Source organism: Xiphophorus hellerii, chromosome 8, assembly GCF_003331165.1.
Source record: "Xiphophorus hellerii strain 12219 chromosome 8, Xiphophorus_hellerii-4.1, whole genome shotgun sequence".
Classification (NCBI taxonomy): Eukaryota; Metazoa; Chordata; class Actinopteri; order Cyprinodontiformes; family Poeciliidae; genus Xiphophorus; species Xiphophorus hellerii.
In genome coordinates this window covers 4,183,069-4,197,361 of record NC_045679.1, presented here as the reverse complement: position 1 = coordinate 4,197,361, position 14,293 = coordinate 4,183,069, and the positions used below count along the sequence as shown (strand labels likewise).

At 37.2% G+C, this 14,293-nt stretch overlaps 1 protein-coding gene across 1 annotated transcript; it reads left to right on the top strand.

The window, feature by feature from the left end:
• The first annotated feature begins 1,555 nt into the window (after window positions 1-1,555).
• tmc2a (transmembrane channel-like 2a) lies at window positions 1,556-12,755 on the top strand. The gene is made up of 19 exons (XM_032570222.1): window positions 1,556-1,691; window positions 2,528-2,566; window positions 3,227-3,671; window positions 4,567-4,722; window positions 5,184-5,274; window positions 5,365-5,446; window positions 5,521-5,627; window positions 6,055-6,153; window positions 6,609-6,751; window positions 6,829-6,976; window positions 7,055-7,243; window positions 7,322-7,501; window positions 8,054-8,212; window positions 9,017-9,145; window positions 10,007-10,074; window positions 10,800-11,039; window positions 12,115-12,240; window positions 12,373-12,451; window positions 12,606-12,755. The coding sequence occupies exons 1-19, from the start codon at window positions 1,661-1,663 to the stop codon at window positions 12,747-12,749; spliced, it is 2,655 nt and encodes an 884-aa protein (XP_032426113.1). The 5' UTR covers window positions 1,556-1,660; the 3' UTR covers window positions 12,750-12,755.
• The last annotated feature ends 1,538 nt before the right edge of the window (window positions 12,756-14,293 follow it).

The window sequence follows — 14,293 nt, the reverse complement described above, 5'->3', positions numbered from 1 at the left end:
GTGTGTGTGTTTAATCTTCCATTATTGTATTATGTAAATAAATTATGTTCACAAATGCACAAAAACAAATGTTTGGTCATTTTTTAGTGTGATGTAGATTAACATCAGTGAATTTATTTCAAGCTGTTTTCACACTTTTAATTATCAGAACAGTTTTTCCTACCACTCAATTTTCCGCCATAGAAACAAATACAACAAATCTCATTTCAGAAGCTGTAATTTTTTTCTATTTATACCAGTATATGTCTCCCTTTTACAGTTAAGGGTCAACATTGATCCTGTAAATGTTTTGATGACCAATTGTCTAAAGGCTGATTATCAGAAATGTGACTTTTACGCCACCTAGTGGCCAATCAAACCTTTTCTGAAGGTGAATTTCAGGAGAAAAAGAAACTACTTTTCCATTCTTTCCTTTATAATCCCAGCTGAATATTTCTGCCCTCAGTTAAAACTAATATAACTTATTTAGAGGAAAATAAACAACAAAAGGCTTTTCTTTTAGGAAATATTTATTTCCTGACCTTTTTTTCTTCACCTGAGGTGTCAAAGGTCAGCTGGCTGTGAGACCAGTCATGGATAATGACTGTGTAATCGAGTCATTATCCCTGTGAAACATGAACGCTGCTCGGTTTTTAACGAGCCGTTCTGCAGCTCAGCTCTCTCACCTTCCTCTCCAGGATCGGCTGATTCCTCATCCAAACTGCACCAAGAGAAGAAGAATCTACGGGAAGCCATGTGTGCCACAAATCGACACTTTTATCATGCATCTGTGACTTTTACCATGAAAGTCACAAAACACCTGGCGGCTTTTAGGAGTTTATGACTTAAAATCCTATAAAGTGCAAAAATCCTGTCAAAACATTGCACAATAAGTATAAATTGTATAATTTTTAGAACATAGTATTGCATAGGTTTTTGCCATATTTTACAGCTTTCTGAGCCATAAGCTGGCTTTTTTACTTTTTAGCCAGACTTTTAACTGGTGCAACTTGTGGCACTTCTGACCTTCCATAATAAATTCTCAGATGCATGATCAGTATAAACGGTGTAATTTTTAGAACGTAGTCCTTACAACAGTGTAAAAAGCGTCGTTTTAAAAGGATTTTCACCATATTTTACTGCTTTCTGAGCCATAAATCGACATTTTTTGCGTGACTTTTTGTGTTACAAAAGAAATTGTGATTTGTGGCTCTTTTGGCTTTCCGTAGAAAGCCTCTCAGATGCAGAGCCACGTGTTCGTATTTACAGGTCGCTAAACGAGCCTCTCACAGGGAAACCTAAACCTTCATTAAATCTTTAAGATGGCTGCCTCTGTCTTCTCGGGTGACAGACCGAGTGAGAGTGTTTCAGCGACTCTATGCCAACTTTTTGTTCCCAGGAAAGGAAACCTGCGCCATTACACCTGGACAGGTACGACACTGCCTCCTTTTCAGGACCCCCTGCCCCACTCTGGGCAATAAAGCAGAGGTTTTACTTCATCACCTATTTATTTATTTTTTTTACTAATTTATTTTTTTGCAGATCTGCACCTCACAACAAAACACCCTTTGTTACCTGCGTGTGGCCGTCGCCATGGCAACAGAGCTGTTAGACACCTGAGTTGGGCTCTGGCAGGAAGCCGAGGCAGAGCAGACGGAGGGCGACGGAAAGAGAGAAGATCATGCCGAGAAGAAGCGCAGCGGCGGAGGACGGTGAGGCGATAATCCAGGAATCTGCCTTTAATTTAATCACGTTTCATTTTAAATATGCTGCTTTTTGTTTCGGGAATATTTCTAAATTATGAGTTTGGTTTGCAGCAGATTATTCTGATGGATTTCTTATTTCTTCAGTCTAAATTATTTGTTATCTAAGACAGGGTGGCAGGGCCACAGTAGGTAAAAAAAAAAACTCAGAAAATTTGAGATTAATCGTTGATTTTTTTTAGAAAAAACCTGGAAATTTCTGAGTTTGAAAAGTTGAAAAAATTTTATGAAAAAAAAAGTTTTTATTCTCAGAAATTTTCTCGAAAAAAAAATCTGGAGTTTTTCCTAACTGGAGTTAGAAAAATCAAAAATTGCCAAAAATAAAAGAATAAGGATTTTTAAAAATTAATCTCAATTTACTGGAAAAAAAACTGGAAATTTAAGCGGGTGAAAAAAACTTACATTTTGACGTTAACTTGAGAAATTTTCTAAATAAAACTTGGACATTTCAGAATTTGTAAAGTAAAACAAGTTAGTTCAACTTTCAGATTATTTCACTTAAAACAAGGGAAAATGTCTTTTTACATGAATGAACTGGAACTTTTTCATCAATTTTAAATTATTTATGTAGAACAAGAAGCTCCATGTCTTGCTGAAATGTTAACCTATAAGTAAGTTTTTTCTTATTTCAAGTGTGAGAAGATATTTGCACCAGAAACTAAACAAAAATATAATTTTGTGTTTTTGCAGTTTATATTTTTAAACCAGTTCTGCTTACAAGCTTGTCAAAATTAATCCTTTAATAAAATAAATAAAACTTTTCTTTCATCCACGGTTTTCCTCAGTCGGAATCGAGATTGATGAAGATGAGACCGACAGCGATGGTGAGTAAAAAAACTTTTATGTTGAACGACGGCGTATTAAAATTGTAGATTTTTTGAAATAGAGCAAATTTTCGCCAAAAATAATCAGAAACTCAGAAAGTTTGAAAAGTCAAAATTTTGATGGAAAAAAATTAGAAATTTTGAAATTCATCTCAAAGTTTTTTTTATTTTAGAAAAAACAAAGAAATTTCTGAGTTCAAAAAGTCCAAAATTTTCTACGAAAACTCAGAATTTAGAGATTTATCGTATACAATTTCTAGAAAACAACTTGGAAACTTCTGAGTTTTATTTTTTTTTAAATGTAGAGTTTTTTTATTTCTGACTCAAAAAATGTACAAGTTTTTGTAGAAAATTCCTGAAATTAACTTCAAGTTTTCTGGAATTCTCTCTAGCAAATATTCAACTCTGAAATTTCTAGAAAATTCTTGAAAATTTCTGAGATTTATTTCAGTTTTTTTTTTCATTCTGAAATTTGTCTCAAAATTTCTGAGATTCTTCTTGCAAATATTCAAACTCAGATTTTTTCTCTAGAAAATTCCTGATTAATCTAAAAAAAAAGTTTTTTGGCAGAAGTTTGCTGCTTTTTTCTGTCTATATTGGCTCTAATTTGCCTCCGTAGATCAGGATTTCATGTTGTGTTCGATGTGATTTAACTTTTAGACGGCAGCAACCGGAGGAAAGCCAACAGGAGGCCGGCAGGTGGGCGAGGAGGAGGAGGAAGAGGAAGAGGAAGAGGAAGAGGTAAGAAGGCCGACAGCGACGACGAGGAAGACGATGAAGATGAGGCTCCAAAGGGACGAGGAAGAGGAGGAAACAGGAGGAAGCCCGGCAATAAACGAGGCGGCGGTAAGAACGACGATGATGATGACAGCGAAGATGATTCTCCCAAGAAGAAGAGAGGAGGAGCAGCAAACCGGAAGAAAGGCGGCAAAGCCCAAGACAGTGATGAAGACGACAGCGACGACGGGAAAGGAAAGAGAGGAAAGAAAGGAGGGAAGAAAGGAGGGAAGGAGGAGGAGAAGGGAAAGAAAGGCGACGCCAAAGGAAAAGACAAAGGGAAAGACAAAGATGACGACAAGAAGAAGAAGAAGAAGAAGGGTGACAGGTAGGAGAATGTATTATTATTCTACTCCCTTCACCTCCCCTTTAATCAAACATGCTGCCCTCTGGTGAACGATCTGAGTATTACAGGTGGTCATTTAAAGGTGACACATTATTTCTCTCTGAACAGTTTAGGAAATCAAATTGTTTTGCACAACATCATTCTTAAATAATGAGACCTTAGCTATATAACTGTACATCTTTGAGAAGCAAAAGTGGAGCCTCCTGCACAACCAACAAGAATGCATCAAGTGGTTTCTGGATGGCAAGTCAACAACAAAAGACTTTGTCTTTTCCAGCAGCCATTGTACAGCAGTCAAACCAGCTCCAGACGAAACATGCTGGAGCCCTGCTTTGCATGCTAGGTAACGGGTGGAACTCTGCTGTGGTTGCTAGGTAACGGCGCCTTCTGATTTGTGACGTTACATTCTGGAGGTTTTTGAAATTTCTCATTTTCCAGACACCAAAAAGCATCAACTTATTACCGAAAACCAGCAAAGTGATTTTCTTTTAAGTGCTTGGAGTTTTTTTTTTTAAGCAATAGAAACCAACATATTTGCATAAAGTGTCTGCTTTAAGTCAAACTAAAACATTCAAAAAGGTGATTTATTATTATTTTAATCAAAAATCACATATAAAACATTGGATATCACCACTGACATGTTACTATTTTACTATTACTAATAGATGTAGTAACAAAAATAGTGCAAGTTAAATAAATGTTTAAAATCTGTATGAACATGAATGTATCAATATGACTGTAATGTAGCTCCATACAAGAGTGATTTCCTACTAAAATGTATTTTCTGGTCACTTTTATCAGACTTTGCTTTAAACTGGAAAGCGAATGTTGGACCTTTTTATGTTTAAAAACTAATTTGGCTCCGTTTCTCCTGCAGTTCGTCGGACTCCAACTCGAACTCAGACGAGGAGGAGGAGTCCATGTCGGAGGGGGAGATGGCGCGGCTAATGGAGGAGGTGGAGGAGAAGAAGAAACTGATCGCCACCATCAGGAACAAGCCTTGGCGGATGAAGCGGCGGCTCGTTCTCTTAAAGTAACGTCATAAAAACTCAGATTCTTCAATGTCTGTGTCTAGAGAACAAAGGTGGAAAATTTAAACAGAGCCGGCCCAATTCATATGCAACATAAGCAGCTGCTTAGGATCTATTCAGTGTGTAAGTATAATTAAAATACTTACACACTGAAATCCCATTCTGCATCTCAAAATCCAAATAGTACTATCTTTTGTTTTACTCCTGTAAGGTTAAAATCAACAGCCATAATAACACTGGTATGATGTAGGCTAATTGCTAATAATGCTAATGCTACACACATAGATTAGCTTAGGAATGATGAAGGATCTGGTGTTCACATGCTGGTATCGGGGGCCCAAATAAAACTCTGCTTCGGGACCCAAACATTCTTTGGCCGGCCCTGTTTAGACAAATATAAACCAACCACTGCATCATCTGCATATTGTTGGAGTTTTTTGAGTGTTTTTATGCTGCTCTGCAGGGAAGCTCAACAATTTGTGGATAAGTTTGAAGGTGCTCTGGGAAAAGGAAAAGGCAGGAAGTGGTATGCCTACAAAGTGATGATGACGAAGGTTTGGACAAAAAAACAACAAATTTTTGTCTTATTCTCTTTGATTTAGCTTTTGTTTTCAGACTATGTGCTTTGTCATGTTTTGTTTTAGAAATGGATTAAGTTTCAGAGAGATTTTGAAAATTTCAGAACAGCCTGCATCCCCTGGGAGAGGAAGATTAAAGAGGTGGAAAGTAAGTTTGGTTTAACAGAAAACCAATTGGATTTGGTAGACACCATATTTACAAATGTGTTTCTGAATCTCTAGGTCACTTCGGATCATCAGTCGCTTCTTACTTCATCTTCCTGCGATGGATGTACGGCATGAATCTCGTCCTATTTGGTCTCACCTTTGGACTCGTCGTCATTCCTGAGGTGAATTTCTGCAGTTCAGCGTATTATTGTAAACAGACAAAAAGGAGTCAATTTCTGCCAAAATTGTTTGATGAATCTCAGAAATTGTCTAGAAAACAAGTTGAAAATCAAATGAAAATCAAATTTTCAACTATAGAAAAAAAATACCTAATTTCAATCATTTTGACTTATCAAACTTGAACATTTCCAAGTTTTTTTTCTTGAAATTTTTTTGAGATTTTTCTAGCAAATCTGTGGCTTTTCAAACTCAGACATTGTAAATTTTATTTTGAATTTGTTTTAGATTAATCTCAAAATTTCAGATTTTTTGCAGCAAATTTCTGACTTTTCATACTCAGAAATGTCTTTGTTCTTTCCAGAATATTTATGAGATTAATTAAAAAAATTCTGAGTTTTTTAAATGAACTCTTTACGTTAAACTGTCCAGGTCCTCATGGGTCTTCCTTACGGGTCCATTCCCAGAAAGACGGTACCGAGAGCAGAGCAGGACACTGCTCAGGATTATTCAGTTCTCATGGACTTCAACGTGAGTCTCAGAAAAGATGGCATTTATTTCCTCTTGCCTTTATCAACGGGTCGTTAAGGTTGCAAAAGGTTTTAGTTTTTGCTGTTATAAATGTCCAACATTGTCCCACGTTGACGCAAGATTATTTGTTGCTCTATCAGTTGAAATTTCATGTCAGCATTCTTACTTGCGGTGGTTAGTGTGCAAAAAAAAAGGTTAGCGCTGCTAACACTAAAGCAGTAATCAGAAGCTAACTCTAAAGCGCTACATCAACATGGTATTTAGAGGAAGCTAAAGCTATAGCTCTGTATTCAACGATGTGACCAGCCCAATTGGACGGAAATCCGCTCAATCTGGCAACATTGCCCAAATCCTGTACTCAGAAAATGAGAAGACTTTGACGCTCCGTTAGAGAAAGCTTCCATAAGCACTTGGCCAACTCCCTGCCTTTCTGAAAACCCTTTTCTACCTTTTAGGGATACTGTAAATACTCAGTCCTGTTCTATGGATATTACGACGACAAGAGAACCATTGGTCCGCTAAAGTTCAGGTTGCCTCTGTCCTACCTCTTGGTGGGAATCGGGAGCTTCGGATACAGCCTGATGCTGGTGATCCGGACGTGAGTCTCCAAAACATCGTCTCACATTCAATGGCCAATGCCAATTAGTGGCAGTCTGTTTCTGGTTGGTTGTATAGAATGGCTAAAAATGCTGACGTCGGCGGAGGAGATGGAGAAGAAGGCGAGTTCACCTTCGCCTGGAAGATGTTCACCAGTTGGGACTACCTCATCGGCAATGCCGAAACCGCTGACAACAAGTACGCCTCCATCACCACCAGCTTCAAGGTACCTCACAGCCTCTGAGATGGCATTCACGACTTTAACCACCCGCCAACTGTCAACGTTGTTTCTTGGTAAGAACAGGAATCCATCGTGGACGAGCAAGAGAACCAGAAGGACGAGAACATCCACCTGCGGCGGTTTCTCCGGGTTCTGGCCAACTTCCTGATCACCTGCAGTCTTGGCGGCAGTGGGTACCTCATCTACTTTGTGGTGAAGAGATCGCAGGAATTTGCCTCCAGGGATGACCTCAGTTGGTATGAGAAGAATGAGGTAAAGAAGTTAGATATACACACCAGGAGAAAACAAAGACTACTGGTTTCTGTTGATGGCTACGGCTTGTCTCACCAGTTGGAGATCATCATGTCCCTGCTGGGTTTGGTGTGTCCGCCTCTGTTTGAGACCATCGCCGAACTGGAGGACTACCATCCTCGAATCGCCCTGAAGTGGCAGCTGGGACGCATCTTCGCCCTCTTCCTTGGAAACCTCTACACCTTCCTGTTCGCCCTGTTTGATGAGGTCAACAGTAAGGTATGTTAGCGCTAACGCTAGCTGCGCTTCTGTCATTTTGTTGTTTTTACCAAATAATGCACAGATAATCGAATGTCTCAGTAAAATCTTTCACATGTGGATGCAACAAGGCACAGATGTTCCCAAATGAACGTTAGCCACTGAAAAATTCAAGATGGCCGCCACGGTCAACAAGGAAATTTTATTTAGATTTGCCAATATTTGTCACAGATGAACAAAAGTTGAAAACTTGCTAGAAAAATCTCTGAAATTTTGAGATTAATCTCAGAAATTTTCTAGAAAAAACGTAGAAATTTCTGAGTTTCAAAAATTTCGGACTGTTTATCACAAATACTCAAATCAGTGAGTATTTGTGTAAATGACTGGATTATACTGGTATCCAGTTAGTTTAGAGTTTATATCTGTATCACTGGGAGTTAACTGGATATGTTTGACTTTATAACGGAGTAAAAACGTTCCACACAGAACATCAAATTAAAGTTTTTCGGTGCATTTCAAACCTTTTTTTCTGGTGTTTATTAGAAACCTGACTGGGTTGTTTTTCCCTTCCAGCTGGACGAGGAACAGTCCATCAAGAACGCCTCCATCTGGGCCATGAAGGAGTACTACGCCAACTACTCGCGTTTGCTCAACGATTCGGACGCCACTCCGCCTCCGATGAGCCCGGCAGACGTCATCAGAGGCCCCTGCTGGGAGACGGCAGTCGGCATAGTAACAAAAATCTCGTTTATCTCTCATAACATCCATTATTTTACCCTGAAAGTTTGTTTTAGTCAGAAATTTTACTCAAGTAAGAGTAAAAAAAGTATTTAGTGAAAAGTCAGTTACTGAATACTGAGTAACTGATCAAATTATCAATCATTTAATATTTAAAAATTACATCATCAGATGGATCAAAATATGAAGTTAAGTGGAAATTTTGGTATTTTAAGGACAAAAATGACAATAATTCATATAAATAACAAAATCAGATAAAATAAATGTTTTCACATCATTTTATTTCAATAAAAATCTTATAAAACTTTGACACAAACTGCAGGTTTGTGTCTTTGTCTGGTGAGTTTTTGGTTAAAACATTTTGTTTCCAACTCTGGTTGCCTGAATTATTGTCATTTTGTTCCTTAAAATTAAAATTTCCACTTTATATTTTGGTCCGTCTGATGATGTAATTTTAAAATATTAACTTCATCAGTTACTCAGTACTTGAGTAACTTTTTAAAAATTTTACTTTTACTTGAGTAAATTTTCTGGATTTTCTACCCACTGAATGAAAAACAAGTAAGTTATGAAAGTTTAAGTTTTATATTGAAAGAAACTGATTTGTAAAAAAAAATTGTCTTTTGCAAAATTTTATTATTTGTAGCAAGTAAGAGTAGAAATACCAGATAATAAAATTACTCAAGTAAAAGTAACTAATTACTACATAACTCTGGTTTTTACACTTTTACGATGAAGAATCTCAGTTTTATATGAAAATAAAACGTAATTTTCCTGGAAATTCTCGCTGTGCTGCAGGAATTTGTGAAACTGACCGTCTCAGACATCCAGGTGACCTACCTGACCATCCTGATCGGCGACTTCGCCCGCGCCGTCATCGTTCGTTTCCTCAACTACTGCTGGTGCTGGGACCTGGAAGCTGGTTTTGTAAGTCACTGGAAACGCTGGTTTGTAAGAGAAACGCATAAAATATGCACAGAGTTTTTCTGCATTCAAAACTTTGACTGAAATTTGCATCAGATGGAGACAAAAACCTGGACAATGAAGGTTTCGTGCAAAAGTTGATCAACCTCAAGTTGCTAGAAGATTTTTGCTCTGAGTAAAAACTGGTAATCAATAGCACAGGTAGGACGATAAATTGTCCGAGAAGTTATCGCGATAAACGATAATATTGTTGTTTTGAGACGATTTTCAAGACTAGAAAAAACATGGAAATTTGTAGCTTTGCAAAGTCAAACATTTTCTAGAAAAAAGAGAAAAATTTTGCTTAATTGCAGAAAATGTTCAGAATTTCTTTTTTTAATTTCTGAGTTTTAAAAATTTGCTATAAAAAATGACATTTTGAGATTAACCTGGTCTAAAATTTTAGACTTTTGGAAATTTTCTGAGTTTGAAAAGTTAAAAATTTTTGATTTTGAAATTTCAGGTATTTGTTCACGTAAATCTTTAACTTTTGAAAGTCATGGAAGTTTTTCTCTCTAAAATGTATAAGATTAATCTCAAAATAGTTTCTTCTAGGAAATCTTTTAAACTCCAAACTCAGAAATTGTTGTTCCTGGAGATTTTTTGGGTGGAAACTTATCCCTTTGTTGTTTTCTTTTTTTTATTTACAATGGCCCTAATACGCTGTCTTACTTAAACACCAGATTGTATGAGAAACATATTTTATTGTCTCACTTTAATTTCAGGTCTAAATAATTCTCTAAATATGATTCAAGGCACCTGGAAATATCTTAGGTTGGACCCATTTCTCTGTCTTGGTGGTAATTGCTGTCTGGTCACTTTCAGCCGTCTTACGGAGAGTTTGACATCAGTGGAAATGTTCTCGGACTGGTCTTCAACCAGGGGATGATCTGGTAAAAACTAAAGACGTCGTCAGTGTTTTAACTCCTCTCCATGTCTCTGTTTCTTGGTTTTGCTTCATTATGGTAAAATGGAGTCATTAAAGGGCCAGTATCATGAAAATAAACTTATTTTATCTTTACATCATGTCCTGATGTTATTCCCTCATCCAAACAAACCCGTAGTGTTGCTCTGATTCTTTCATGTTTGAGAAATCCTTTAATCTCCATGACAACCATTCAGCTGGGCAAAACGCCAGGATGGGCCCAGCCCCGCCTTCCAAGCAAAGCTCCTCCCCCACTCAGCTCCTTCAGACTAGCCAGCAGCAATTAGCAAACACCTGCTGAGCTCTTTATAGGAGCTGCTTCTCTGGGGAAAAAACGCCGTTAAAGGGTTAAAAGAGGAGCCATGTTGGGATGACTTCCTATAGGCGGAGCTTCAAAAAGAGACATAGATCCAATTTCAAGGCGTTAAATTAGAAATTGAGTTTCTTTTAGGTCAAATTTGGCATATATAGCATTTTAACAACAACTGAAGGTAACATAGTTACTTGATTTTGCTATAAAATGATACTGATTGGTTGGAAAACACTTTAAAAACAATTGCAGACTGAAAAGAAGTCTCCAAATAAAACCTAAAATATCTACAACCGTTAATCCTGAGCTAGGTTGCATCATTTTACTCAGAATTCTGACTTCAATCTTGAGTTTAAAGTCACAACTGCGTTTTTCTCTGACAGGATGGGAGCGTTTTACGCCCCGGGGCTGGTGGGTATCAACGTGCTCCGCCTCCTCAGCTCCATGTACTACCAGTGCTGGGCCGTCATGGCCACCAACGTCCCCCATGAGAGAGTCTTCAAGGCCTCCAAGTCCAACAACTTCTACATGGGGCTCCTGCTCCTCATCCTCTTCCTGAGCCTCCTGCCCGTCGTTTACACCATCATGACGCTGCCGCCGTCGTTTGACTGCGGCCCCTTCAGGTACCAAACTAAACCAGCCCAGACTTTATGTGTGCAGATGAGGGCAGAGAACCCAAAAATAATAATAATTTAAAAAATAGAAAATTATAAAACAATAACAAAAAAAAGAGTAAAAGTAACCTTGAAATTTCTGAGTTTGAAAAGTAAAAAATCTGAAAAACCTGAAAAAAAGTAAATTCTGAGATTAATCTGGTCTAAAATTTTCGACTTTTGGAAATTTTCTGAATTTGAACAGTTGAACATTTTTGCATTTTGAAACTCAAAATTATGGTATTTTAAGGACAAAAATGATAATAATTCATATAACCAGAATTCTGTAGTAACTAGTTACATTTACTTGAGTAACTTTTTTGAAAAATGTACTGTTAGGAGTATTTTTACTACTTTTACTTGACAAATTGTATTATGAAGTATTTCTTCTCTTACTTTAGTAAATTTCTGGATTTTCTAACCACTGAATGAAAAACAAACATGTTTTAACTAAGAATTCACCAAACACAGACACACACCTGCAGGTTTTGTTAAAGTTTCACAAGTTTTTTATTAAAAGAAACTCATTTGGGAATTTTTTTTTTTGCCTGATTTTGTTATTTTTTTGTTACTTATATTGTCATTTTTGTTCTTAAAATACCAAAATTTCCACTAAACTTTATATTTTGACAAAAGAAAATTTTTCCTGGTGGATTTTTGGTTAAAACTTGTTTGTTTTTCATTCAGTGGGTAGAAAATCAAGACGTTTTACTCAAGTCGGAGGAGAAATACTTCATAATAAAATAACTCAAAGTACAGCGTAGTTAAAGTGTAGTTATTTAAAGAAGTTACTCAAGTAAATGTAATTGAGTAAATGTAACTAGTAACTACCCGACTCCTGCTTGAGTAACTTCTGGTGTGGATATTTTTTACTTTTTCTTGAGAAAAATATACTGAAGTCGTCTTTCTGTTACTGTCAGTACAATTATTGGGTAGTACAGTTTAATAAAACTAGTTCTAAAAGTACTTTTATCCCCAAAAGGTTACTTGTGTAAATGTAATAGAGTAAATGTAACTAGTTACTATTGTCTGTGTGACTCTGCAGCGGGCGGGCGAAGATGTTCGATGTGATCATGGAGACGATCAGGCTGGATCTGCCGGCCTTCATGGGGACCCTGTTCAGCTACGCAGCGAACCCCGGACTCATCATCCCGGCCGTGCTGCTCATGGTGTAAGTCAGGGTGCCAAACTGGAGGCGCAGGGGCCACATCCGGCCCGCCAAAGCCTTTTATATGGCCCTCTACACTCATTAGTCAAATCAAAGCCAAAGAAACAGTTCTTTAATTCAGTTTATCTGTTACAGGCTGGCCATCTATTATCTGAACTCAGTCTCCGAAGCTTACCAAAACTCAAACATGGAGCTGAAGAAGAAAATGCAGATGGTGAGTAGATGATTATTAATGGTGATGATTTATTTTTATCCCAACAGGAATGGCTGTCCAGTTGTTAAGGAAACGTTGTTACCTCCTAGCTTTCCTTTCCATTATTGGCTAAGCGTTTAATTTTTCATATTTTCCTCCATCTCTTTGTGTCCAGGCCCGTGATGAAGAGAAGAACCGGAGAAATAACAAAGACAGCACCAACCAGGTCATGAAAGACCTGGAGGACCTGCTGCCCAACCGATCCCTCAGTCCGCCGCCGGAGCCTGGTCAGTCACACCAGAACCACCGTCACGGCTAACAGAAGGGAATGTTAGCAGCTAAACATCAGCTAAACACCTGATTTAATCATAAATAATTATCTCTATTGAATTATTAGATAATTAAAAAAGATAATATCTAAATAGCATCAAAGCCTGTTAGAAATAAGTAGAGAAAAGTGTCACAAAACATAAAATTAACGTTAGCTAATGGCTAATTGTTTAATTGTTTGCTCATTTCAAACTAGCAGATCTAAATTTACTACCTAATAAACAAGTTATTAAGAGTCCATGATTACATAATCATCAACAAGCAATTACTTGTCATTGTTAGCTATTTACCAAAATCATTGCTAGCTAACAATTCTTTAGCAAATATTACCATATTTACCCTGACTCTTCATAAAATGTTATCATACTATGAGATAATAAAAAATGGAATTAAGTTAAGATGAAATGATTATTAATTAGTCATTATGCAGCTACTTAAGGAAATGTTTTCATAAGTTCCTCATAAGCTAACTGCTCATTAGCAAGTATCACACTATCTTCTTACAATCTTACTGTTTATTAAATTGTGATGAGAAATATTAGCTTTCTGTCCTTAATTTGTCTTGTTTATGTTTACTGATGTCAAATTATTAGCTAGTACTGAGCTAGTTTTAAAACATATCAAAAGGAAGCTGTAATTAGTAAGATGGCTACTATTTAGCCACTTATAGCTAACTGCTAGCTGTCCTGATTTGTTCCTCTTTTTTTATTGATTATAACCTAATTTAACAAATTGAAATATGAGATTATCAAAGGACTAAGGCAATCTGATGTATATTTAATCCATATTTAGCTAACTAAGTAGCTACATGAGGATGAGCTAAAGATAACTCATAAGACAACGGTCCATTAGCAAATAGTCCTTGATTTGTTTGTCGTTCTTGTTAAAATATTATCTTATTATGAGTTAGTCAACATAACTGTAACAGTTTAACAGTTAAGTAATCACAATACAGCAACGTGTCCTGTATTTTTTGTGAAATATTTTCAGATTTCTTCTGTTTCTGCTAGCTTCTTGCAGTGTAGCTACTTGGCTAATGGTTCATAAGCAGGTTGCATTTAATTTTTACTGACTTGGTAAAAATAATGCCCTTATTTTATACTAATGTAACAATTTGACTCCTCCAAAATGTTACCTGATTATTATGCAATCATAATTAAGCTAGCTACCAAAATATAAGCTATTGCTAATAATTCAGAAGCTAATTTCTTAGTCCTGATTCTAAAGTGTTACCTTTCCCCTAATTTTCATCTTATTGGTTTTGTCTGGTAACCCATTACGGTCGTAAAGCCAAGTTTTAACTGAAGCCTTCCTTTGCAGAAAAACCACCAGAACCAGAAGCGAAACCCACCAAAACAAAACCTGGTTCTGCTGGAAAAGGAGTAAACTTACAGAAGGATGTGGCTCTGGCTTCTTCCAACCCAAACGTTCGAGGGCCGGTCGACCGGGCACCAGGACCGAGAGGACCCGGGCCGGGTCCGGGTGCTGGACGGGGCCGAGGCCGTGGGAGAGGAGCCCCTCCCAGTTAATATT

Coding starts and splice junctions, on each gene's coding strand:
- tmc2a (XM_032570222.1), top strand. CDS start 1,661: ATGCCGAGAAGAAGCGCAGCGGCGGAGGACG. Junction 5,447..5,520: donor GAAGATTAAAGAGGTGGAAA/GTAAGTTTGGTT, acceptor CTGAATCTCTAG/GTCACTTCGGATCATCAGTC. Junction 12,452..12,605: donor TGAAGAAGAAAATGCAGATG/GTGAGTAGATGA, acceptor CTTTGTGTCCAG/GCCCGTGATGAAGAGAAGAA.